A 27,843-nucleotide genomic window follows, 5' to 3' on the forward strand; every position below is an offset into this window, starting at 1 on the left:
GAGACCCCGCCCCCTGCCTCTGTTTTCTTTCTTATTAGTTTGCTGTATACAGGAATTTTCTTCAAAAAGTGTAGAATCTCATTCCCAGTTTGACAAATACTGACATTTTGGGTCGGTGGGAATTTGGTAATGTGGAAATGAGACTCAACAATCTGTCAACTTTTCTCCAGAACAAACGAATGGTGTGTTTCCAAACAGCAGCCGACAACTGGTGCACATTCTGCCTTTAAAGGAAGTTAAACTGTATTTCAGCTGCTCTTTCCACCTACACTTCCAGTGTTGCTTTAGCTCTCTTACACTGTGTCTGGCAGCAGCAGCCTCAGTGCATGGTCTGTCTGCACAGGATGCGTTCAGGCTGAGCAGTGAGTGTGGGTCGCCCGCGTTGTGGCAGCGTTCACAGCCCGACACAGCAACACCGCAGTGAACAATGGAAGGAAAGCAGACCTGAACTGACAGTTACAATGCTCTCATCTCTCATTATTTATCTCAGAGCTCTTCTTTGTGTTTACATTTACAACTCGATGAATCAACAACGTTTTGCTGCTTTGTAAGGTTGTTTTTTTTTAAGTCCTTGACCTTCACCTGTTTCATTTAGTGCTTACACTCTAGACTAACTTCAGCACTTCCGTTTTAAGTGTATTAAGTGTGCCACTTCAACATTTCATAGTTAGTTAAGTCTTCACCAGAAAGGACATAAATGTAGAATTGTCTTCTTTGCTCCCTGTTCATGTAAATAATGAAGATAAATCACTGTATGTCTAAAAGTGTCAAATTGTTTATAGAAATTTTGTGCCTTACCCCACTCTGGGTGTTTTCATTATTTCTTAAAAAAAAAAGAAAAATAGCACTGTTGCACAACAAAGTCACAAAGTCAAAACAAGTCATTAAATTGTGGACCCATAAGCTACCACACAGCAAGCACACTGTAAACAAAAAGCTGTAGGGAGGCTACAGGGAGAAAGAAATGAAGAGAATGTTTGGAGACGGAGAGCCAGTGGAAGAGGGAGGTGTGTGTGTGTGCGTAAAGAGAAAGAAAGAAAGAAAAAAGAAAGAAAGAAAGGGGGGGGGGGGGGGGGGGGGCAGGGGGCCGTCCTTTCTACAGTGGACCTGTCACACACAATATTTAGCATGAAGTCACCCCTCCTCCCTCGCTCCCTCGCTCCCTCCCTCCCTCTCCTCCCTCTCTATACTCTGCGTGGGGATCGAGCCTCACTCCTCCACAGGCTTCATGTCTGACAGCACAGAGGGCAGACAGAGGAAGAGGGGAACTCAATCACTGACCGACGGTGGTTTTTTTCTGACTTTTTGACGGCACTTGGGAACTTTCTGTCCATGTCACCGGCAAACCTGAGGCCAGGACAGCCATCAGCCTGCAGCAAAGCTCGTTGCCTTTTCCACGGATTAATTTAACCAGACCGGGACTCGATGTAAGTGCACATATCCGCGCTACCTTCACTCCTCTCTCTGTTTCTATCTCCTTTTCTCTTTGAGCATCCGTAATCCACTCTGCGCCTTTTTTGTTTTTAAACAAAAATGTATTTATTTATTTATTTGTACGCAAAAGTTGACAAAAACCCACCCGAGATGTTAGACAAGGAATTTCATTAACTTTTCTAAGGTATAGTTTTTAAACATCTGTGCTCTGGGTGCATCAAACAGTCAAACAGCAGTTTACTTTTGCCTGTGCGTCCACGCGGCGGATTGTGATGCTGATGAGACGCACGAGGCAATGTGACACTTACAGATGGCTGACTTCTTATTTTATTTATTTATTTATTTATTTTGAACTCTTCAAATGAAAGAGCAAAAATGCTTTGCGTAAAGGTTCCATGTCGTTTTTATTCTCGCTAAATGTGCTGTGCCGAGATCCTCCATGCGTCCGTCTCTGAGGCCTGTGGACAGGAGAAAGGTTTTAAAATAAAATTTAAAAAAAAAACAACAAACAAAACGTTCAGGAACACGCCCAAAAAATGTTGTTTTTTTTTCTTTTTTTAATCCCCCACTAAATTGTAAAAGTTCGCAGGGGCGGACGCTGTAAAAATATTTCGGATGTCAAAAATATCTGGAGATGTGGAGGAAACTGATGGGTGGCAGGTGGCTGCCGGGGCCACAGGAGACCCCCACCACCCACACAAACACAAACACAAACACAAACAAGTTCAGTCTAACATATACTGACTGCATCATTTCAGCTTTTTAGCCTTTTATATATCATATCACTGGAGCAACATCAGTTATAATAAGAAGAGTAATAATAATAACATATGTAAAATGAATCTCATTTTTCGGAGTAGCCGCTGTGTATTTCTGATGCGCACCCGCGGCCCGTTGTTAGCACGAGGCTTTTGTTAAAGACTTTGTTAGACTTTTCCCCAAAAGTCTTCTTACCAAAAAGTCTTCTTTCTTCCTTTAAGTCTTATTCGTTCAAAAATTAAGACGTGAGTAAAAAGCCTGTCACTGTAGAAATTAGAAGGGAAATGTTAGATGAAGATTAGATGCCTCACTGCAATAGTTAGAACCCTAAGTGTTGTGTTTAGCTTCTTCATTTAATGTTTGACGGTATAAAAAAAATACGAAACAATTTTACTTTTGTTTTTTAAAGACCGTGCAGTTCAGTTTCTTTTACAACAAATGCAGGTTTACTTTAAAGCATCACCGGCTTAGAGTTTCCTCCCGGAGGCCTTCAGCCTCCTTTGCATCTGTTCCCAGGTCAGGACATATGAAAATAACATTTGTTTAATCGAACTTCACGACTGACCTCAGGGAACAATGTAAATATCTTCCTTTTTTTCCCCCTCCAGCCGTGCGCAACAGAGCCACGCGTGAAGGCCACGGCCTGCTGTGGGGACAGGCGCGTGCAGCGCGTCGCGAGGCTCTCCACACGTCTCCACAGCTTTATTTCACCCCAAAATATTACGTTAGCCGCCAATAAATCCAAGAAGTCAGCTTCGGTGTCATTAGCTGCCGAGGGGAGTCATTTTATCATCATATTAACAAAGCCGTTGAAATACGCATGTGCACAGGCTGCGTTCAAAGCTTTCAATTTCAATAAATTAGGTGCAAAAGGAAAACTCATCCAACACTACTTGAACTCACATTCTTATAATATTAAACTCAATGGTGAATCCGTTAATAGAATCGAAAATTACTATTCACTAACTACGAATAGAAAATGGAAATGATTTCGTGTGAATCAGACGCGTTGCTTTACACCGCGGAGAGAGGCCGGTCGGTGTAAAAAAATAGTTGTGGGTTTACTGTAATAAATTGTTGATGTTGGAAAGGCTCTGTGTTAATCACAGAGGTGCCAATTATTCCCGGCTGTCTTTGCGCGGAGGCAGTGATTATGCTGCAGGACTGCCTCACTTCGGCCTCACTCCTTCAATCATATGCAAATGGCTGTTATAGGATGGCAGAAATTAACATCTACAAACATTGGACTGAAATTCCATCTGCCGCCTCTTCGAGGAGGCCCTTAATAAGTTCTCAGACAGCAAAGTGACACACATCTTAATCAACTCTTAATCCCGGGAATTAATTCTCGACGCGTTTATGAATAATTCCGGGCTAATGTCTGCGGTCCGTGGAAATGCAAGCAGTCTGCAGCGCGCACCGCCAGATGGACCCGGCAATCTCCCAAAAAATGAGGGGATTTTTGCTTCCTTTATTATTTTTTTTTATTATTAAAACCAGATATATATTTTAATGAGATCGGTGTCACCGGGCGACTGCTTATGCAAAGCGCTCCATTTTATGCAAACCGGAGACTTTTCATCTTGCTGTTGATTTGCGTCCATTTCAGAACAGGAGGCCTCCAAAAAGAAAAGAAAAAAGAGTAAACACCCTGGCAATGAGGCTTTTATGGAAGCAGCGGAACAGCATGTCAGGTAGACGTGGAGGCAGAGGTGGTACATAGGCTTCATAGTGCCACAAGTGCGCCAGGAAGCAGCGCAGGCCTTATGAACAATCCGCTGTGGTAGACGAGATCATTTCTGATTTTCATAACCTTCACTCAGGAGTTTGTCCAGATCCCCCACAGGGAGAAATCAGCATCAACACAGGCTCAGAGCTCAGTCTGTCAGCTACTGAGCACCTCAGCCTGCTGCTTGTTAGCTCAGTGATAGCTTGTTGGCCATATCGAGCTCAAAGGCAGGAGGAAGGTGGGGGGGGGGGCTCTTGGGTTTGGAAATATAATCATGTGGCACCCTGATGTGTGTGTGTGTAGTTGGGAGGGGAGGGGGAGGAGGTGGAGGCGTACTGACACCTTGTTCTGGACAAAATGACTGGCCTGCATCATCCGCACGCCCCTTGCTGCAAGCCAGCCGGCCTCTCAGCACCACATTGACACCAGGCAGTCTGTCCATCCATCACTGCCACAGCGGATATAGTCCCCCCCCTCCCCCGGACTGGCTCACATTCATATTTCTGACCAAAAATACTGATGCTAGGCTTGGGCTCACAAAGGGACAGCTGTTGCTCTGTCAGGCCAGTACCCTGACCGAACAGTTCCAGCAACCACTGGGACCAGTTTGTGGAGTGTTTCTTGATTTCAAAAGCCAGTGAAACCGGTCCAACACACATCTACAGCAAAAGGCCACGGCAAAGGTAATGCTGGTTTAAACAAAAGAATGAGACGGAATTCGTTTATGGTTGTTTCTTTTTTTTTTGCTGGACATTTGTGCTCAGTTGTGTTACTTTGAACAAAGAGAAACAACAGATCTGCCTCATGCACAAGGACCTTAAACAGTTTTATCTTCCTTGAAAGGACACAAAAGAATCCTGCAGCAAATGCAACAGCATGATACTTGGTTATGATTCCCATGTCAGTAATTTGCTTGTGGCAGATTATGGAGCCTTTGCCACAGCTCAATCAGAGGAGGCTGGCTGAAAGGTCCGAACAGGATTGTTTGAAGGACTCGAACACAACGCCACAGAAATGTAAAATCAAACTTTTTATTTATTTATTGCTCAACTGTGCACAAAATTGACCACTTTAAACGGTCAGACAATGAGCTCAAGTTGAAATAGTAGGGGCTGTGCTACCCTGCGAAAATTCAAAAACAGACACGTCATTTGGTGTCATTGAACAAAGCGAAAGAGCACAAAAAGAAACAACATTTGTGTGGTTATGAACAAGACGGAAACCTGATCTTTCTCACCCACAAGTCAACTTTAACTCATTAATCCAAAGCCTCGGCGCGGAGGGAGCGTGCTTACTGATGTAATCTCTCTACTGAGGGACTTGACCTTATCCTTAGTCTGGCATCTTTTTTTCCCAGGGATGCTGCATGGCCTCTGGCCAGCACAAGAATACTCATTTTCCTGTCTCCTAATCTTTTGTGAAATGCTCTGATCATTCTCACGGATGCTAAACAAAAAACAGATGTAAGCCTTTCTTTAAAGTTTTCTCTACTCGTGTCAGCGGTGACAAATACTAAATGCGCATTAAGGCGGCATTTTTAGAGGTTGAAGCATTGTGCTTAACGGAAGAAAACATTGACTCAGTCATCATAGATGTTCAGTGCTAATAAGTTGCTAAACCTTTAATCAGGGTATTGAGGTTGGCTTTGAGTGCAGCACTGTAATCCTTTGTCAGCGCAAGACGGGAAAGGTTATTTTAAAAAAACGATTTTTATAATCCCAGTGCTGCTGTAGATGCATAGATGCAGGCGTATGTTCAGTTGCTTCTCTTAGTTTGTTTTCAACATGTAACAGCTTCTGTGGTGTAAGACGAGGGAAATAAGATGTGAGAAATGCATGCTTTCACATGCTTTTTCCTCCGAACGGAAACAAAAAGCGGAGACACTGAGCTACGCAGGAAGATTTTAGAAGGCGATTCGCCAAAGCCACTGAGGACATCCACATCATGTGATCACAATTGTGCCTTTTACATTCTATACTTGAGATTTTTTTGGGGCTAACTATCATACATATGCATGTAAACAAAATAAGTAAATTAGACTCAGATATGATAGAAAATAATAAAAAAAATAGTGTGTATATAATTCATAAAGTGTCACCATAGTTGAAAGATCCTCATTTGGGGGATTCAGTCTGGTCAGTGTCAGTGCTGATGTTTGAACACATCATCAGTTTCAACATCTCCAAATGGTGACAGCGAGTCGATGTGAGTCCAAACATGTTGTACAGTGCGTTGTTGTTGCTGTTGTTGTTGTTGTTGTCGTTGGCGGCGGGCGGTTGACACCATGCCATCATCTGAACTCTGCCTCACACACAAGGCTTCAGATTTAGTCACATGTGACTGGCACACAATGGACTGGCATGGAGGCAGACAGAGTGCAGGGAAACACAGTGAGGGAGCTCATTTTCTGTGTGTGTGTGTGTGTGTGTGTGTGTGTGTGTGTGAGAGAGAGAGAGAGAGAGAGAGAGAAGTGAGGGGGAGTGACAAATGTGCCTTCTCCTGAAAAATCTAAATTTGCTGCTTCTAAGTATAAAGCTCATATAACCACAGCACTGACTACACACACACACACACACACACACACACACAGAGTGTCAGAGTTAGTGTGTGAATTTCACAGATGAGCTCTTTGGTCTTTTTAAATCTCTGATGACATGGATTCATCATAGTCTATACGGCAGCCTTAAGACTTTCCTCTAAACCTGGAAACTTTACCTGCACGCTGCTGGCCAGGGAAATGTGAGCAGAATGGAAACGACGGAGGGGAAACAGTCCCAGCACGCTGAGCCTTCGCTTCACGTCTGTTCCGTCCCTTTGACTCCCCTGTGTAAATACATGTTTCTCACACGGCTTCCACATTTCTACCTCTTTTTGCTTTTTATGATTTCTTACCACTGACACATTGTGATCTGGCTAAGTTCTACGTGTGACTTGACATCACAAGTGTAGTAAGTCACAAGAGGACATCATGAGGGATGTTTGACGTTTTTTAAAACACAAACACATATTAAGCGTATTAGGCCTCTGTTTGTAGCCATAAATAAACTCGCAGTGTGTGTGTCCACCAGCATTTTCAAGGTGTTAATAAATGTCCTGCTATTTTTGGGCTCCATGGAGCAACAACAGAATTTGGCTTGGAAATGTTATTGTGTATTTTACCACAATAACTCAATTGCTCTCATCGTGTAGCCCAAAAATAGAGTCAAGTCAGGGCAAGTCTTGTTTTAGCTGCTTATGTCAGACTCATGTAAAGGGATCGGGATTACAACCACAACCAGAGGTGAACGGAAAGATCCAAGGGGAAATAGAAACTGATCCCAGCACCAAATGAAGCAAATTACACACACACACACACTCACATCAAATGGAGCTTTCAGGACACTGATTGAGACAAATTCATACTCTATTCTAAAATCTATAAGGAGTGAAGGGACACAGCGAGCTGGTGTGTCCTTCACTTAAAATCATACAAAATGAAAACTGGGTTTTGTTAATAATAAAAGAAAAGCCTCAAGTGATGCTGGAAAATATCATCACTGTCATGTTTTAAAATGATAAAAATCACCAGAAAACAATCTTTTTCAAAGATTCGGAAGTCATTACAGAATCACAATAAGATTCAGAATTATACGGGATGTTCCCTGGTAGAAAAATATTTTATTTTTCTAAAACACTTGCGACTTTATTATATATGTTACAACTATAATTATTATAGTATATTATATTTTGACAGCACAATGTAATGATGGTAGCAGGGGCCGACACGGGCCGCGCTCAGAGGACTCCCGGGTGGACTCCCGGGTGGTGTTGCTCCCGCACAGGGCCCGCCGCTGAGCCCCGCTCTGCCTAACGTGTCTCTCCGTCTGTGTGTCTGTGTGTGTGTGTGTGTGTGTGCAGAGCCTGGTTATGGATTTTAACCTGCTGACGGACAGCGAACCCCGCAGCCCGGCGCTGTCGCTATCGGACTCCGGAACCCCGCAGCACGACCCGGGATGTAAAGGCCAGGACAACAGCGGTCAGTTGACAGCGGAGCGCGTGCGGAGTGCGGGCTTCCGGACGTGTGTGTCCGGAGCTCATCTTAGCGTGTTAACGTCTTCTCAGTGGCTCGAACCGCAACAAAGGAAAATGCTCCAAATAGCAATTAGAAAGGAATTCTGATAATAATAATAATCTATTATTTTGGAATAGCTTTCATAGAAATAGCCTGTGATTGTTTCTGCTCTCTGTCTGCGCTGCATTCAGGATCACAGTGTAATGGAGAGCCAATCCCGCTGTGCGATCCATCCTCCTGGATCTGTTTTTATTTGTCTTAGCTGTCGCACAGTTGAGTCTGAGCAACCGAATAAAAACCAAACTGTGCTCTATATGATGTTGGCATGCATGAAGCGTGCAGCATGAAGCTCTGTGAGGCTCTGCGGGCCTCTTTAATTGAAGAGTTATTTGTGTCTGTTGTCTTTACAGACGCAGCTGACTGGCTGCAGCCTAATAACATATAATAACTCATTTGACTTTGAACAAGAAAATTAATTGCAAAAGAGCAAATTCCCCTGGGAAGCAGACTCAGAGCCCTGCAGCTTGGTTTGAGTCAGAAGATCAAGGAATAATATTTTTTCCTGATCGATTTAATCATCTGTATTCAGTAATTCTAGGCCACTATAATTATCTGTAATAAATAATGAAAACATTTTGAACAAATGCTAATGATAGAGAAGAGTGATAGTGAGAAAAATCTGAATTCTCCTTTGAGTGAATTGAGTATTTGATTTTTTTTAATTTATCTTTTTTTTAAAAAAAGGAATAACCCAAGATCTACTTCCTTCTTTAGGGCTTTGAAGTGCTTCTTCACAAGTGCACATGTAGGCTTTTTAATCACGTAAATGCTGACTCTTACTGCTAATTCTCTATGAAAATCCTATTAAGGTGAGATTTATTGCCTTCCCTGCTTGTGCTGTTTACTCTGGTCTGCTTTTACAGAAACCGATCATTTGAAACGTGCAGCAGTTATGAAATATGATCAAGGGTGATACACGACAAATAATCACTCTGGATTATCTCTGCTTTCTCCATATAGAGTATACAATTTTGACCCACCCACAGCTCTGTGTATCTATATCTATCTAGCGGTGTGTCAGTGCGTGTGATGATGTGTGTGTAACCTAATCTTATTGCTAAACTGTGTGTGGTTAGAAATCCAGTCCCAACAAACTGTCAAACACAAACTATTTTGGAAAGAAATATAGTGTAAAAATGTGTTCGTGTGTCTCATGCTGCTTGTCTTCTTAAGGAGGACTCGTGGAGCTAATTTAGTCTTCGAAGAATTTAGTCTGAAGCGGCCTGTAAAGCCCTTCTCCAATGGGGCCTGATGCTTTCACAGGACATAAACGTCAGGTTGATTATATCATAAAAGGCCCATATGGTGTATGTTAGTACAAGATAGAGAAATTGAAACATGAATCCTTCACTGACAGGTACCTCAGTTGTGTGTCTTTTGCGTGCATAAATGAATTTGATTTTAAAGACAAAACTACAAATGAAGGAATACTGGGGGGTGGGAGAGTTACTGTATTTATTTTAAATTCTACATGCATTATTTTCTTTCCATCTGAGTAAATCCCAAAACTAATTCACACAGTTTATTAATCAGACCTATGGTTTCACAAGAACAAAAGTGGATCTGTGGTGTTCAATAGCACATAAATATGATTTATTAAAGAAAATCAAGATTTCTTCTTTTGCAATAAAATATGAAGAACTAGCCATCGGCTTCTATGATGCATATTTTACGTTTTACAATTAAACAGCTATGCATTTCATAAGCCCAGTGTCTTCAGTATTTTGAGCTCTAAATCTTTCAGGCAAGCAAAGTAATTAATAATTGAAGGGCTGAGAATTTCTTTCGACAGATTTTATTGCTGGCAGCATGGAAAATAAAATGTACAAATTTAAAATCGATTTGTGCACTTATACAGACATTCATTTTGGTTTCTGCTAAACAGTGCTGCAGGGTGCATTGTGGGGAATCCTGACCTCAGAATGTGTGCAATCCTGCTATGGCCCTTCATTACCGCACGCAGAAGATTCCAGCAAATAGCCATGTCCTATCATCACTTTACGAAAATGATAGTAACCAGATTTCTTTGTTGAGAGACATTGCTTATGTTTCCCCCATTCTGTTCTTTCTGAAGTCACACTAGTGCTCATCCTTGATGGGATTTTGGGGGATTTTTGAGACTGGCATCACAAGCACATTTTCTACAGTTTATCAGTGGCTTTTGTTTAACTTTATAAAGAGCACAAAACACAACCTTAAATCAAGATGTGGTTAAACTCAAGTATAATATGAGTACCACACCTTACTAGTGCACTATCCAACACCCATGACTGAATGACTTGAGTTAGTGTCTTTATTATAGACTTTGATTTAACACTTCAGGTTTGGTAGTACACTGCTTGGATATGATAGTCACCACTAGTGATTAAGTATAGCATATGGCTGTCTTTTGTTCCTTTCAATACATTGTGAATTTTATTGTTTTCCCAGATGTGGAAAAGTGATTTTGTTAAAAGCCTCTTGTAGTTATTTTCTAGATTAAAGACCCGGAATGACTCATGTCGTGTCGGCACATTATGAGTCAGATTGCTCCTATTGTTGGTCAGTGCGTTGCTCTAAAAAGGGCTGCCCTTTCCTCTGTATTGTGTTATAGACTTTGGCCTTAAGTGACAGCTTACCCAGTGTCGGTTTACTGCCAGATAACAGCCTCGGCCTGGCCCTTATTGGTTTTGCCAGTGGCCCTGTGGAGCCTCTTTTTAAACCCTGCTGATCATTTCGAAGTGCTCCAAGAGCTAAGCCTTCACCAAACAGAACCCAACTTGCCCCAGTCACAAAAGCCTGATCCACAGGATTAGCTGGCCAGCTAATTTCACTGCTTTCTGTGAGGTCCTCAAATTGCACGAGTAAGATCTGGGAGAGAGGAGTCCTGAAAGACATAACATGGATGTGTGGTCCTTTAAACTCTCTGTGCTGTGGGCCAAATGCAATCAGTCACTGCTCCTGCACATCTCTGAACTTAATGCAGTGTTTGGAATCTTTCACACCGATGCTTGTCATCGTCCAACCTCAAATGATGTTTGATCTGACAATGTTATCCGGTCTCAGTTTCAGCAGGGATTGGATAGTGCTGATGCAATACAGGGAGAAAGGTGTCAGAATTAACCTTCTCTCTTTTTAAATGTTCATGGTTTTGCTTCTTCAAAATCCAGCCAATTAGACTGTGCAGCTTGAGCAGGGTTCAGATGTTCTGCAAGATGTTCTGCTTTTAGCTGCTTCCTGTATACATTATCAAACCTGTATGGAGTGTATATGTTTTCGAATGCCCTGTGAATGAAATGCATTCACCAGAGAATACAAGTATCACTCTATTTTACAGGCCATGTGGTATTCTAATAATTACCTGAAAAGAAACTCATGTATGTCTGTAATTTCTCACAGTAAAATCAGGTACTGGGTATAGGGAAAACAAAGACAATGTTCAGTCACTAGTACATTTCTATTCAAAAATCATAGTGTACAGCTCAAGCTTACAGTTAGAAGGGAATATTCATTTGTGTATATAATTATATCTTCGGTCTAAAGATTCCTCTTTAGTTATTAAGATTTTAGCATTTTTTTTCTAGAGAGATTTCTACAACAATTATGGCACTTTTACTTAGGATCTGAATTGTATCCATCCATCACTGTATCCATATGTGACAACCATATGGACCTCGAACTTATAAACACAAGTACAAATATGTAATTTACTGCCTTGGAACGGTGTATCAATTAAATCTAAATTAAATGCTGTAGTCCTTTCACAGATGAATTATGGTAAAATTAAAATTAACTGTAGCATACCTTTACCAACACTGATAGATGTTTTGCATTTTAGTTGTAAGAACATACACCTGCATTAGTGCATAATATTGAGGCCCTGTCTTGTGGAGGGTCCCCGGTTGGCTTAATCAAGCTACGCACCTATAGAGAGTATGTTTGGGGGTAAACAGCTCACATCAGCGTGTAGCTGAAACTATAAATCCCCATTTTTAATCTTGACAAGGACATTGAGACAAGTGATAACAGCCCTCTTTCTCATTTCCAGTGTCATGTTTTAACAACATTTCACTGAGCTGACATCTGTATTATCAAGTGAACATCTTTCCCCACATTTTCAATTGTTTTTGTGTATTTCTGTACCATCTGTATGCATTTATATGTTTCCAGAAAAGCATGTGCACAGCTTTTCTCAACTTCTTCTGCACATCCCCATCATTTTGCAAATATTCCACATCTATAGTCAGTGTATGCACTTCTAAATATTTTAAGTACAGTTGTCTTCAAATTATCCCATGATGCAGTGATCAAAACAGTTTACATTAATTTCATTGACAGTTGTTGTTATGTCTTTTATGTCATCAGTTTTCATGAAACACATCATATTTTAAAGTTTACTGTAGAACGTTCTTGCTGTAAAAGACTGAAATTCATAACTGTGATTAGATTAATTTGTTTGTTTTATCTTTGTAAACATACAGTGGAACAGACAAAGACAAAGAGCAATCTTCTTCCAACATAGACTATTTTCAGGACTCAGCAAACCACTTAGACAGTTTTAAAAGTATAAACTCAGTATGAATGTAAAGATTGGCATGTCCTAAATATGTACAGTAATGCGACAGGCGTCTGACAGCAATTATTCCACCACTCACTGATATCTGGAAATATTATGGCATGTCTCTGTTTTGACAGTTTGCACTGAATCACTATGTGTTTGGCGGCGATGGATTAGAAGTGGACTCTGAATGTACAGAGATCGCCACCCTTAGGATAGGACAATCCTTAAAAAGCGCATCTAGGCATTTCAGGTGGGAGAGCAAGCCTATGGTTTTCTGCAGAAGTTGCAAACGTAAAGGTATATGATAAAATGGTAGTTAGGGAGTCTGTATTTGTTAGCAATTTGGTGCCATCTATGTGCAGATTTGAGCTCTTCACAATACAATATTTATCCCAGATATCAAAAACATAGTCATATAAAGAGGATGAGAAACATGGGTTATTGATCAGGGGTTTTGATCAGGGGGTGAAGAGTTTATAATCTTGTTTCCAAATATTATTTTGAGTATTAACATACAGATGAAATAACTGGCCAAAGGGTCAAAGAAACAAGAGAAACTGGGCTTCAGGATGATGACCCAATTGAGCACCATGCAGAAGGTGAGGCTAGATCAGGTCAGCATAACCAATACAAAATAGCTTGGAAGTTTGCTGCCCAGTAGTACAGCAAAAAATTGGGTAGGGCCATTAAGAGGTTTTGGGTTTTGGAAATAGTTATTAAGTAGCCAGGCAGTCTATGTATTCCAGACAAAGTATAGCACAATGGTGTCAAGTTTTCTGAAAAAGGACTTTATTATTAAAACAGGGATATATTGAAAAATTAATGAATTAATGCAAAATTAATGCAATGAGCCTGAGTCTGGGGGAGGATAGACCAATGAGCACAATCCAGCTTTGTACGAATGGGTATGCCAGGATGTCAGAAAAGTTGGCTTTAAATACCTGACCAAACCTGCCTGTAATCTTGACACTTAAGTATGTAAAGGTAATCTGGGACACCTTGAATGGGTATGATATGACTATGTAGTTACAGCTACATCATTTATGGGAAAATTTGCAATTTTACACCCAAATTAGTTAAGTAGAGAAAGTAAGTGTGGCATAGATGTAACTGGTTCAGATATACAGTATATAATAATAGATCGTCTGCATAGATAGAGATAGTTTGTGCTCCACCACCTTACAAGTGAAGCCTTAAGAAACACTTTGGCTAATTACCACGTCAGAAACAATCCAGGCTAAGAAGTTTTTGTCAAACCTGAATCAATGTAAACTATTAAACTGATCCATTCCATAGAATCAAAGGCTTTCTTCATGACCAGTGATTCAGCTATCTCTGCTTCTTTAGCTGAGGAAGGAAGATACACATTTTAAAATAAACACTGAAGAATAGAATGCCCATTTGATCTGGCAAAATTAAGCTGGGAAGCACTGATTCCAGTATAAGAGACCTTAGGAAGCTATTTCACATCAGCATTCAGGAATGAGACAGCGTGAAAAGAGCCACAGAAACTGATATCCCTAGTTTTTTCACTATCAGTGATATGGAGACCTGACAGATAGTGACAGGGAAGCATACCAGACTCAAGGAATTTATTAAACATACTTGGTAACAATGGGACTAATTTAATAGGGACTCAAAATCTAAAATCAGAGTGTAATGGGAAAATCATCTGGTATATGTGAGCATGAACAGACATGGGACAGGATTTTTTTTTTTTTTTTATCAGTTTGGAAAAATAAATTAATATGAATGAATGAATAGCCCCAAGCCGTGGGACTGAGAAAATGCCTTGGACCAGATACCACATATTCTTGGCGAAACGCTCTGATGACTAGAACTACAATGATTAGTCAATTCATTGAAGAGTCGATTGCAAGAAAAATAGTTACCTCATTTCAGTAATTTTTCAAGCAAAGATGTCAAACATTTGTTGGTTCCAATTTCTTTAATGTAAGGGTGTGCTGATTAATCTTGAAATCAATCAGCAGATGAATCAATAATGAAAATAATTGGTAGTTTCAGCCCTACTGATCACCTGTGCAGATATTGGTGGTGAGGAGAGCTTTGTGGATGTGCAATCAGCACCAGAAACGCAACTGTTAAAACTGGCCATTGTTATGAGCTGTCGTGAGTCAAGGCCAGATAATGTCAAAAAGAACTTTCTAAAGTAGTTGGGACATATATGTTTGTAAAAAAATTAGCAGGTTGTGTCCTTTAGCTGGTGTCCTTCAGAATCTTCTGGTACCCCAGTAATGTTGTTGCACCTAGAGCAGCTCTCTAGGTCCTCACTTTTTGGAGACAGTGATGAGACTTTGGTTAATATCCTAGACTCTGTTGATCTTAATTCTAACACATTCACCACAGAAAACTGTGATACTTTGAGATGATTAATTCTTACTGTGACTCATGATCTAGTTTGTTCTCTTTGACAGATATCTTTTGTTTTTTCTGTAAAAGTCTTCATCTGCGGATGGAGATTTCTTGGTTGTCAGAGACACCTAAGCACAAGAACTATGCACATAACATTTTTTAAACTTCCATCTGAGGGTCAAGAATGAATTCTTAAGCTCTTTGTTGTTATTTGTGTTTCATAGTATTCTGTCTACTCTTGTATCTCTTTCAATCACAGCTGTACTTCCCATTGTTTATCTGATTTTTTTGTTTGTTGTTTGTTGTTTGTATGTGTCTGTAGACACAGAGAAATCCCACCAGAACCAGCTGGATGAGTCCAGCGTTGAAGATGGCTCTCTGAAAAAGAAGCAGAGGCGACAGAGGACTCATTTCACAAGCCAGCAGCTCCAGGAGCTGGAGGCGACCTTCCAGAGAAACCGCTACCCTGACATGAGCACCAGAGAGGAGATAGCAGTGTGGACCAACCTCACTGAGGCACGGGTCAGGGTGGGTACACACTACTCTGCTATGGAATAGAGAACCTTCATCATATTTTTTATCACAGCAACTTATTTCAGTGATGACATCCTCTCTCTTAAGTGAAATGTTGTGGCCTATTTGCTTAGAATGACTCCAGATGATATATCCCTCTAGCACCATCACCCAACCAACTCTTTCCATTTTCTTACAGTTTCCAGTTTGCTTATAACACCTAGAAGGGTGTTAATATGTTATTGTTGAGTACACAGCCTGTTTGTGGTGCCCCCAGTGGCCAAAAGAAATCTATTCACACAGCTTAAAGATTTTTAGGTGCTTTAAAGGTCCACTGTGTAAGATTTAGTGACATCTAGCGATGTGGTTGCAGATTGCAACCAAATGAACATCCCTCATCTCAACCCCCCTATGGTGGCTGTCAAAAATGTGAAAGGCCCTATCTATAGTCAGTGTGCAACATGGCAGACTCTATGGAAGAGGAACTGCTCCCTCTGTAAAAGACTTATTCTAAGGTAACAAAAACACAACACTTCTGAGTTTCAACTGATTATACACAAATGTAAACATGAATATTATACTCCTTTTCTGCCAGTAAATTCACGCTGAACCTACAGTTTAGTAGAGGTTTAGATTTCCGTCAGTATTAATTAAAGCTGTTAAGCAAAATTACAATATCTAGCAATTAGCTTGAGAATAAGGTCCCATGAAAATGACACCAGTTTTCAAGTGACCATCTATGAAGTTGTTAGATTCGCTATTTTCATTGCCAAAGCTAAGAACTGGTCCAACCCCAACCATTTTGTGCTCATGTAGGCATCTGTCAGATGATGTAAACCAATTTCCAGTGATATAATTCAAGAGAAAAATATATGATTCCTAAATGGTTACAAATATTTACCTACAGGTAAGATGTTGTATTCCCTTCTACCAACACTCCGGTCCACACACTAAACCTGAATGTCAAAGGTGCAACAGAGTGTGGCCATGCCCAATGGTTTGGTCATTGCAGCTATATGGAGCAAGGGGACACACATTCTGATGGATGACAATACAGTCGCTGGCTTGCCTGAGAAGTAATGGATCAAATGAATGTTGGCTGGATGAAAGGTCACATAGCACACATTCTTGGTTGTTATTTTGAAAGGACAACACACTACATATTGTCTCGTTCTTAATGTCTAACAGTGGCCTTTGTAACCCCTGCGTGCAGGCAGATTCGTACATGGCCAAAATACATCACCTGTCAGCTTGATTCATGTGATTTGTCAGAGAGCTGTTGTTAATCATCAAAGTTCCAGCTTGACAGAACATATTAACACTCAGGGGTCTAGGGATAGAGGGTGTCGCCTGCTGTACTCCCTGTAAGGGCCTTTGAAGCAAAAAAAAAAAAAAAAGATCCGTGATATCTGGCTAAATCTTTATCAAAATCATGAAATGAGACCATCAGAGTACGCCACAAAAATAGCTGATATGCTTCATGTGTTCTGTCCTACAGCCCCATTACTTTCAGCTGTGTGCAAAGGGTAATGTTTACCACAGTTCTTTATTTAGTTCAGTATGTTGTCATGCTAAGATGTGGTAATTCACACTATAAGAACAAAGCATAGTTGAGGATGATGATGGGAATGTCGTGATGGGGAAGTCAGAAATCAAAATAATTCAAAAAGTCAAATTTTGCACAATGTTGGCACCAGATGAAGCGTTATTACAGTTCCCCCTGAGGGGAACATCAAGACAGTTCATTCTGACCCAAAGCTCATGGTGACACCACATGGAAAGTCAAGGGATTACCAAAGTCTGTAGAATATATCATCTGGGCACACATTTTAATGCCAGTCCATATTTTTAGATACATCACAAGATGAATGGCAAGTTTGACCTGCTGGCAAAAGACCAATCAAACAAAATCAGTAATTTTATATAAATTTCTGTTTGGACCAAGCAGTGGACAGATTGAGTAACAAGCTCTGGGTGAGTCATCATCACCCTGGATGGTTTGAGAAGAAGAAAGAGAAAAAAGTAACAGTAACAGTAACAGTAACAACAAACAACAACAATGCTTGCAATAATAGATTCATACTCCTCAGCTCCAGATGCTGAAATATGTGCAGAAAGCAACAGGAAGAAAGAGACGAGAAAACACAAAACAGAAGATATCAAGTTAGTAACATGCATTAATATGATAAGAATCCATTCAAATGAAGAGGGAGACGAGGAGAGTGGAGCTCATTGCATCATGGGAAATTTCCTGGCAGTCTAGGCCTATAGCAGCATAATGGGATGGTTCAGGACTCCCCTGAGCTGTAAACTCAGCTGTATGTAAGAGTTTGACCAAAAAGAGGGTTTTAAACCCACTTAAGCCAACGTGGACTAGTTTTTCTGCCTGTTTTTGACACAGGATAAAATAAAGCAGTTCTTGAAATTTATTTTATGTATGATCAAATCCTGATCAAAGATAACTCCCATTAAGGATTCATTAAGGTGGTGCGGGAGGCCAAGGTATGGCTGTCCAGTGTAGTATATCGGATAGATAGATATAGATAATTTGATTTTAAGATGTTTAGGTCCCAGCACAATAACTTAAATTTTGTCTGAGTTTAGTAACAGAAAATTTGTTTTTTATATCATTAAGACATGCCTGAAGCTTAGTTTCATCTGACTTCATTGATAAATGTAATTATTTGTCAAAATGAAAATTTATGGAGAGTTTCTAATAATATTACCTATAAATAGCATATATAAGGTGAATGGTATTGGTCCAAGCACAGAAACTAGTGGAACTCTGTGACTAACATCATCATAAACAAACTGAGGTTGATCTAATAAATAGGACTAAAACCAGTTTAATGCATTTCTCTTAATGCAAGCAAATGCAGCAATACGAATACCTCATCTGATGCGATTGGAAGGTCATCTGGGGCTTTGACCAATGCAGTCTCTGCTATGGTGCACTCTAAAACCTGTCTGGAAATCCCTCAATAAAGCATTGTTGTCTAAAAAGTCAAATTTTTAAAAAAAGGGAAGGTCATAAAGTTATGGTGGTTAAGATACAGTTAAAGCTGCACTAATTCATTTGACATTTACAATGAATTAAATGACTTTGTGTAATGTAAATGATATGACTCATATTGACAAGCCCACAGTGGACAACCTCTCATTAAAACACTCATTACTTGACTGGTGAACATAGTAGATAGCATTCAGAGAGCAAGAGAAAGATAGTTTTGGGGTATTGTACATAAATGTCATAATACTTCAGTGTTTAGATTGGACATTCCAGTAAAAACTGGACTCAGAAAGGGTCATAACATCAAACATACATAAATGCATATATATTGGGACAAGTATAAGTTATTTGGCATTTGGCCTCTGTACACCACCACATTAAATTTGGAATGAAACACTCAAAAACACTTTTGGTGGCTTATAAATGATGGGACAAATGGCTGTTTTATGAACAGATATTACCTATTCCCTCATTAGTCCATGACAAATCAAGCAAATGAAGGTCTGAAGTTGGTTCTAAGTGTTACTTTTGCATTTGGTAGCTGTTCACTGGAGCTCATAACATGAGGTCCAAAGAGGTGTCTATGCAAGTGAAAGAGGCCAGGATTAGGCAGAGAAACAAAATAAACCGGAGAGATAGAAAAAATGTTGTGAGTAGCCAATACAACAGTTTGGAACATTCTTAAGAAGAAGGCATTAACTGGCTAATGTGGATGACCACTGAATTATGTCACTGGCGAAGATAAACCCTTCCACAACATCTAACTAAGCCAAGAACACAGGAGGTAGGCATGTCATTATCAAAGTCTACACTCAAGACATGGCTTCATGAATGTAAATACAGGGGTTTCACAGCAAGGTTCAAGCCCCTGGTAATGCTCAAGAACTGATGAAACCAAGATTAACTTGTACCAGAATGATAGGAAGAGAAACGTGTGGACAGGGAAAAGAACAGCTCATCATCTGAAGTATACTACATCATCTATCAAACATGGTAGAGGCAGTGCTATGGCACGGGCATGTATGGCTGCCAATGGAACCGGGCATTGGCGTTTATTGATGACCCGACTGCTGATAAAAGCAGCAGGCTGAATGCAGAAGTGGTTAGAGCTATACTCTCTGCTTAGATTCTGCCAAATTATGATAACTGATAGGACACTGCTTCATATTGCAGATGGATAATGACCCAAAACATACAGCAAAGGCAACCCAAGACTTTCTCAAGGCAAGGAAATGGGATATTCTTCACTGGCCAAGTTAGTCATCTGATCTCATCCCAGTAGAGCAAGCTTTTCACTAACTGAAGACAAGACTGAAGGCAGAAATAACGACAAACAAGCGACAGCTGAAGGCAGCTGTAGAAAAGGTCTGGCAAAGCATCTCAAAGAAGGAAACTCATCATTCATGTTCATGGGTTCCAGACTTCAGGCAGCCATTGGCCGCAAAGGATTTTCATCCAAGTATAATCCTTGTATTTGTACTTATGTTAGTTTGTCCCCTCATTTATGAGCCACAAAAAAGTGGGGGCGGGTGCATAAAAATGTCAGTAATTCCCAAATGGTTAATGCCACACTTTGTCAGGCCCCCTGAATTAAAGTAGAATGTCTTCACTTCACTCACATCTTGAGTGTTTCATTTCAAATTCAATGTGATGGTGTGCAGAGGCCAAATGCCAAAAAAATATACTTGTCCCAATATATGTACCTAACTGTAAAGTGCATGTGTAGTGCAGGCCCATACAGTATGATGACATCACCAAAAAGTTTAGCGTACATTTGAAATGAATGCCTGAGTCACGTACATTTCTTCATTGGGAACTCAACCTGTATACCTGAATACAACCTGTATGCTGAGAATTCTACAGACAGGCAGTACACCCCAAGTTTCTGACGGCTTTATTTACATCAAATCGGTGCTTTTTTTAGAGAAAGCATTTTGATGTCCTTCTCATTTCACAGAAGATGTATAAATATGGCTGATGACTGAATATGACTGAATAACCTTGACATTCAGCCTTTTCCACAAACCTTCAAACGGCATTGCCTCCGAGTCACAGAAAAGATTGGGTAGCTTCTGTCCTCTGAGGTGGGGTTTCCCCTTCTGTCACTGAGTTGGATGGAAAACTCAGAGTCATGCACTTTATACTCAACATATTAATGGTCAACAGCATTCTGTTACTATAATAACAGCGGATTGGATGATACACAGCCTGCGTGCCAAGGGAGCAGAGACGGCTGAGTATCAACACAGGAAAGGCCTGTAAAAGTTTTACGAGGATTAAAGAGATAAAACATTTGATATCAAATTATTTTAATGTAAAACAAATACATGGGTGCTAACAGATGACCAAGAGAGTTCTGTCGGATATTTATATCTTTTTGTATAAGCAAATGAAAGGTTTCTGTCTAATTCAGAACAAAAGTTTGTCCACAACTTTACACTCCCTTGCAATTTAAATTTTCCACTAAAGCTTTAATCCAATTCATATCCTCCAAATATAGGACCATAAAATGACAAATGTGAAGATTGCTCTTCCCTGACATTTCTTTCATTAGGAGCTCACTAGTCAAATAAGTCAATGATTAGTTTTAATAAGCCTTGCCTAATATGACTGTTTGATGATACACTCCAAGTTTCTTTCTGGGATCATTATGTCTTTGAAAAATTCTGGATACATATGCACACAATATTACTGAAAATATTTGAGAGGGGTTAGGATACTCTGATAGGATATGTTTAAGACTTTATTGACTCTTGAAACTTTCTGATAGTTAAGGAAAAAGTCATTTGAAATATAACTTCTTCAGGCATTCGAAAAAACAGTAAATTATAAGAGAAGCACTGAAACCATCTTATGTCTTATAATTGACAAGTCGACAAAACAAATCACTCCACCCACTTAAGCATTACTGACTGGCTGTGTGTAGGTTCATTTCGCAATCAAGCTATTCAAACTAACTAAATATTAAATCTCTATCCATGACTTCCAAACATGCTTTTAATAGTGTGTACTTAATGGGTCTTCACAAATGCAATTCAACCCTGATCTACTTGGAGAAATGCACTGCTGGCCTCGTCATTACAAATGATCATCATCATCATTATTCATGTGTCTTTTATGACTTACTTTATAGCTGAATTGGCTGAATTTTTATATTATTATTCTACGTATTTCTTAATTTCCCTTGGGTAAATAAATGTAAACCTGCAAGACATTTTTATAAGCATTTTCACAGATCTCTTTTGAGTACAGTGTTTTCAGCTCTGAACTGTGAACTACTGAACTAAAAAGCTGGAAGAATGTTTTGAATACATTTGAGGCAACTCAATAAAAACTCCAAAGCCTTTGAAAGAGATTTTTATTTTAAGTAATGGGATCCTGCATGAAGATAACCTGCCAAAGTCCCCCACAATCCTGATGAATTTATGTTGTTATGTAGAGGACTCAAATTTATCTTCTCCTTTTGGCTCCTGTAGGTGTGGTTCAAGAACAGGCGTGCGAAGTGGAGAAAGCGGGAGAGGAACCAGCAGGCAGAGTTATGTAAAAATGGCTTCGGTGCCCAGTTCAATGGACTCATGCAGCCCTATGATGACATGTACACAGGCTATTCCTATAACAACTGGGCCACCAAGAGCCTAGCAAGCAGCCCGCTTTCTGCCAAGAGCTTCCCATTCTTTAACTCAATGAATGTAAGCCCCCTGTCATCCCAGCCTATGTTCTCCCCCCCAAGTTCCATCCCTTCCATGAACATGGCCTCTAGCATGGTGCCCTCAGCAGTGACCGGAGTTCCCACTACAGGGCTCAACAACCTGGGCAACCTAAACAACCTCAACAGCCCCACGGCGCTCAACTCTGTAGCGGTGACTGCCGCCACGTGCCCCTACGCCACCACAGCCAGTCCCTACATGTACAGAGACACCTGCAACTCCAGCCTGGCCAGCCTACGCCTCAAGGCCAAGCAGCACGCCAACTTTGCTTATCCAGCTGTGCAAAACCCTGTGTCAAACCTGAGCCCCTGCCAGTACGCTGTGGATCGGCCAGTATGAAGAACAAGTTTCAATGACAACCCTTGACCCAACCGACCACTAAGTCCACAGTTCCCCCACTTCACATCTCTTCAGTTCCATCTCTAAGTTGCCAAATGTGCTGCAGACTGGCAAACTGTGTTGATGGTACTCAATGAGACTACTCTTCAAAACTGACAAACAGCAAACAGACTTGCTCAGATGGACCACCATGCTTCAAAGGAATTCTCTCCAGTTTGTGAGACTTTGTCACTGAACTGACCAACTGCTTCAAAGGATTTCTAAAGATTAATATCCATTATCTTTTTTTTTCCTTCTTTTCAACTGCATGATTAGAGTAAATGTAGAAATCAACGGTAAATAAATGGATGCTTCAACTGGACCGGTGGTCAACATCTTGGCCCAAAAACAATGCAGGAAAAGGGACCTGTGGTTGCAGTGTGGGAGAAATAGAGAATGTATATAATGGACTTTTTTCTGTTTTGTATGTGGCAAAAAAAATTATATATATATGAAACCGTACTTTAAAGATGAGAAAAGCATGTTCTTCAAAAGCAAAGACCCAAGGTTGATGTTCTGTAAACACATCCTTTTGGAACTTTAAACTTTGTTGTGAATTCTTCTCCCCCTTGGAAGGTCATAGGTCAAAGGCTGGCTTGGGCGGGAAAGAGGAGGGCAATCCTGTAAAGATACCACAACCTCACAAATACAATTTACTCACACACATACCAGAATATCTGCAAGTAAAAGCCATTGAGTATATAGATTTGTGTGATGTTATACAAAGGGAGTCCATGACTGTAAAAAGAAATGTATGTAAGAGTGCAGTTGTCATGAAAAAAAAAACAACAAAAAAAAACAAGCTTTTTCCTGCTGTAGCCTGCTTTGTCTCATTAAAGAACCAATTAAAGGATCTGTTTTTATGAACTACAAATGGACTTTGACACTGAACAGAACAGTACATGTTCTTCCTTATCTCTAATCTTTAGCCCATGGCATTAGTTTTGTAGCACAAACCAAAACACTATGTTCTCACAGCAACAAGAGCAACACCATGGCAACCCTGATTCAATTCCATGGCAACACTTACGCAATGATGAAAGAGAGTAGTGGACTGGAGGGAGACATAGATGTTCCCGATGGCTGTTCACTGATACGTTTGACCTACCCTCCAAGCGGTAACCGCGGGCTATCCAGTAACACCGCAGGAATTCACAGAGGCCAAAGCTGAAGCAGCGCCAGGATTACATAAGGGCCTGAAGGAGTGAGGTGTTGCAGCGGAGCCACAAACGAGGGGTTAGCAGCCCATCATTCCCCATCAGCCCCTGCAACTGTTTATTGCTGAGTTGTTTTTTTCTTTATGCTGATTTCAATTTAAATTCAAAGTCACATAGCTTCTCTTTAATATCTTGTCATGAGGGTATCTCACCATTATATATAACATTATATATTATTGAGCTCATCACTCAATGTCCACTAATTAGCTTTAAGAGCATTTCCAGAAAGTTTCCATTTACAGAATCTGACAGTGAAACTATAGAAAAATAAAATATCTAGACAGGATATAGCTATAACATGATGACTTTAACACAGAATAAACTTACAATACTAGAGTTTTCATCTATTGTCAGAATCATCAATTGTATAGTAAAAAGGCACAGCATAAAAAACGTAAATAAAATAAATGCGATGATAAATAATTTTCATTAACAAATGTGGAAATTACACAGATCAAAAAGAAAAAAAACCATCAAACATTAAAATGAAAAATAACTAATAAGTTTGTCTCTATTTTTATATAATTACTTTATAAGTGATAATCATTCAATTATAGAACCCAATAATAAAGAGTCAGTGATTCATTTTACCCTAGTAAAAGCACTTTCCATGTTGCTTCTAGCAGAGAAATACTAAATATTAGAGGAATGATGGGTGTCTAAAGAGCTTAAATCAACTTAATTTCATAATGTAACCTTCTTGCTGAAACTTACACATTTCGAGCCAATGAAAAACCCCCAACTACCTCAGTGACATCAGTGGCAGCTATAGCACTGTTGATACAATGAAAAAATATTACTGAATCTTAGAGGAGACAGTCAGACAACAAATAATAGTAGTAGAGTGTACTAAAAACACTCTCTGATGCAAAAAGTTTAGATAAATTGCAGATGGTGGCGAGACAGCCCCTAAAAGAAAACACATTTAAATATTTGACAGTGGTCTCCTAAAAGCCAGTCAAATATGTGGATATCTGTATATGAATACAGAATGTTTAAGCAAAGCACAAGATTTTAGTATGGGAAGAGGCCTGGTATTTTTATTTGCAGTTCATTTGTAGTTTGAGTGGTATTGACCAGTTGCATTAAACCAGACTCTGTGTGCATACATGCAGCTTTATAGAGATTAACTGGAACATCATGTCTCAAGTTGCTAATCAGAGTGTAAACGCACGGAAAAGGAAGTCTTGGATTTTCGTTGTCTCGATATGAGTGGCTACGTGACGGTCAATGGATTCCAAGGCTGGACACAGTGTAACAGTGAGTGTGTGATTGAGTCAAATAGAGCCTCGGTGAGAGAGACCCTTTCAAACTCTACAAAAGGCAGTAGCTATTCTCTTGGTGACCAAGGCCCAAACCTGTTTTGTGGAGTGAGGTGAAGTGGTCACAGTATCCGCCACACCACACTGAAGAATCAATATTCCACCGGAGGGCAGATGTGTGACGGTCCCTGATGTTTACTCACAGAGCAAGCGAAGAGAGAGCACAGAGCATGGTCTGGGCAGAACACATGAGAAGCAAAGGAAGTTCTAACGATTACCTCAGAGAATAGAGGAGGAAAAACTCAACCAACAGAGAAAAACGTATGACAGATGGACAAATTAGAGGTGGAAACATTTGAAGGAACATACATGATTCTATAGGCACCAGGTGTGTAGAAACTGTGATACAGTATTTCAGGAATTAGTGCTTTAGTTGACTTTTTTCTGTTCTTGCTTTTTGAAGAAAAAACAGAAAAACAAGAAGAAAGAAAAAGATTAGTGCATGTGATCTTTGGATGATTAAAATTATAAGATATGTCAGTTTATTTAAAAAATAATGATATATGCATCACATAAATGAGTATAATAATTTCTAGTATGTTATGTTTAGACATAACATACATAGACAATTGAAGTACTACTCTTCTACTTACATAAAAGTAGCAATACTGTTCTGTAAATATACAATATAATAACAACTAGAAGTTTTCAAGTGAAAGTAAGATGAAAAGTGAGATATATTAAGAGAAAAATGTACTATTAAGGTAACAGCAGAATTGTCTTTTTTTTTAGATAGTTTTTCAGATAGTTTTTTTCAGATGTCCACTGAGGAACCAGGATGAAGGTCTCGCAATGTCTTTTTTGAACACCTTTTTTAATATCTCAATTCAATTTCAATTTCAATTTATTTATATAGCACCATATATAATCAAAATTGTCTCTAGATGCTTTACAGAAACCCAGAGCCTGAACCTCCAAGCAAGCAGACAGTGGCAAGGAAAAACTCCCTTTTAACAGGAAGAAACCTTGAGCAGGACCCGACTCACAAGGGAGAACCATCCTGCTGATAGTCAGCTGGGTGAAGGAGGAGAAGAAGAGGTAGACAGGACAGAGGGGATGAAAGAGAGAGAGAGAGAGAGAAACATACATGCAATAAACATCATTCATCACAAAGGACAAACATGACAGGTTGTTATAATTGGAATTCTGAAAGACTACTTATTGTATGTATTTGTTTTTTAGCTGATAAGTTAGCTGTATTAGCACTAGAAGAACAACATGGGCAGATGTTGACAGTAGACACTGGGTTTGTCAGAGATCTGGATGAAGAGAGACCTGCAGAGAGATACAGAGAGAGAAAGAAAGGGAGGGAGAGACATAAAACTACAAATGTTCTCTATTGATGTCCAGGTGACATCCTTACAGGGTTCAACATGAATGCTCTTACGACTTCGTCTATGCCGCAGGTACTAAGGGTGTCCTCGGCCACACCTGGTTTGAGTCCAACACATGGCATCCTGATGTATGCAAATCCAGTCCACCTCCCATCTGTTTATAGGAGCTCCACTGCAGGAGGAAAGTCTAAAGAGAGTCCAAGAAAGATGTCATCAAAAAAATGATTTTGAACCACAAGAAACTGTTCTTTGGATGTCTGTAATTGAAAAAAATATCTGAAAGAGTTGGAAAAATGTTCATTTGGAACTCTGTGAGGATGTCGCTTGGACATCAATAGACATATGAGTTCCCTCAGAGATATAGTAAAATGGTAAAGTAAAACTACCTATTTAAGTAGATGGGCACATACCAGTATAGAGAAACATCACTAAAGCAACATAGTAATCAACTTCACAGTTCACACTTGGCTGGTGTATTGCTGGAGCACTAAAAAACTACAGTGATGAGTGTGAAATCATTTGGATGAGCAGTTCTCAAGAAAGCAACCGAGGCCAGGCAATTGTCACATTTTCAAAAGCCGTGTTTTGATTTGGCATGGCACTAGTAAAAAGTTCCTGAAACAGCTTGCCACTGTGGTTTTAAGAAAATGTTCCCCAAAACAGGAGGAAATTTAAATTTGGTCAGGATTATTGTCAAGATATGGATTAAGACACATTTTGGACTCCCGTTTAAAATTAAACACGGTTTCATTTATTTCATTTCGGATAAGTTAATGTATATTAAAAAAAACATAAATTAAGTGCCATAATTTTTTTTTTCCTTAGGACTTCATACAGCCAATATTGTGTCATCACCAAACTTAACACTCCTAAGTGCATGCTTCTGTGCAACTAGATCTGTCTGTTAGTGCAGCTACACTTTTACAGTCAACAGTCGATTAGTGTTAAGGCAGTTAAGTTTTAAAGGCTCTGATGTGACCCTTCACTGTTAAAGATGGAGAGTTTAGAAAACATTTCACACACAATATGCAGGTATTTTAATACACCTGTAACACATCCTGTAGCAAACCTTGTTTCATGTCCCACCCAGTGACATCAAACTGCCATCACACATAATCAAGATGGCCCATTTCAAGTAAAATGCAGATGATGTATTGTAAGTTAAAAACTGTTAGATGTTTTGTTTGCTCAAGTGGTCAGTTCAGTTGCTGCTCACCTGTGCCCATAGATCTGCTGGTATAGTCTATTTGCATACGGTCTAAATGAAAGCAAAGAAAGTGATGAATATAATTAGGACTCCAGCAGAAAACACCTTCATGGTAATTACTATTGAAAATGATTCAGCAGACTCTTCTTACTGTTTGTTCCTGATAGGGGATTAGAAAAAATTAGAACTGGCTGGTACAAGCTTTTCAA

The 27,843-nt window shown here is 39.8% G+C and overlaps 1 protein-coding gene across 2 annotated transcripts; it reads left to right on the forward strand.

The window, feature by feature from the left end:
* The first annotated feature begins 1,200 nt into the window (after positions 1 to 1,200).
* On the forward strand, positions 1,201 to 23,428 carry pitx3 (paired-like homeodomain 3). 2 transcript variants are annotated; one of them, XM_046402716.1, is made up of 4 exons: positions 1,201 to 1,427; positions 7,820 to 7,937; positions 15,269 to 15,474; positions 21,946 to 23,428. In XM_046402716.1, exons 2-4 carry the CDS (start codon positions 7,829 to 7,831, stop codon positions 22,513 to 22,515), a joined length of 885 nt encoding a protein of 294 aa, XP_046258672.1. In that variant the 5' UTR covers positions 1,201 to 1,427; positions 7,820 to 7,828; the 3' UTR covers positions 22,516 to 23,428. The 2 variants fall into 2 exon arrangements, with proteins under 2 accessions (XP_046258672.1, XP_046258673.1); XM_046402717.1 differs by lacking the exon at positions 1,201 to 1,427 and adding an exon at positions 4,244 to 4,605.
* The last annotated feature ends 4,415 nt before the right edge of the window (positions 23,429 to 27,843 follow it).

This window comes from Scatophagus argus, chromosome 10, assembly GCF_020382885.2.
Source record: "Scatophagus argus isolate fScaArg1 chromosome 10, fScaArg1.pri, whole genome shotgun sequence".
Taxonomy (NCBI): domain Eukaryota; kingdom Metazoa; phylum Chordata; class Actinopteri; family Scatophagidae; genus Scatophagus; species Scatophagus argus.

What these genes read in the sequence shown, in the direction of transcription:
- pitx3 (XM_046402716.1), top strand. Translation starts at nt 7,829, where the DNA reads ATGGATTTTAACCTGCTGACGGACAGCGAACCCCGCAGCCCGGCGCTG. An exon ending in TAAAGGCCAGGACAACAGCG is followed by an intron (nt 7,938 to 15,268) that starts GTCAGTTGACAG and finishes ATGTGTCTGTAG; the next exon opens with ACACAGAGAAATCCCACCAG. An exon ending in TCACTGAGGCACGGGTCAGG is followed by an intron (nt 15,475 to 21,945) that starts GTGGGTACACAC and finishes TGGCTCCTGTAG; the next exon opens with GTGTGGTTCAAGAACAGGCG.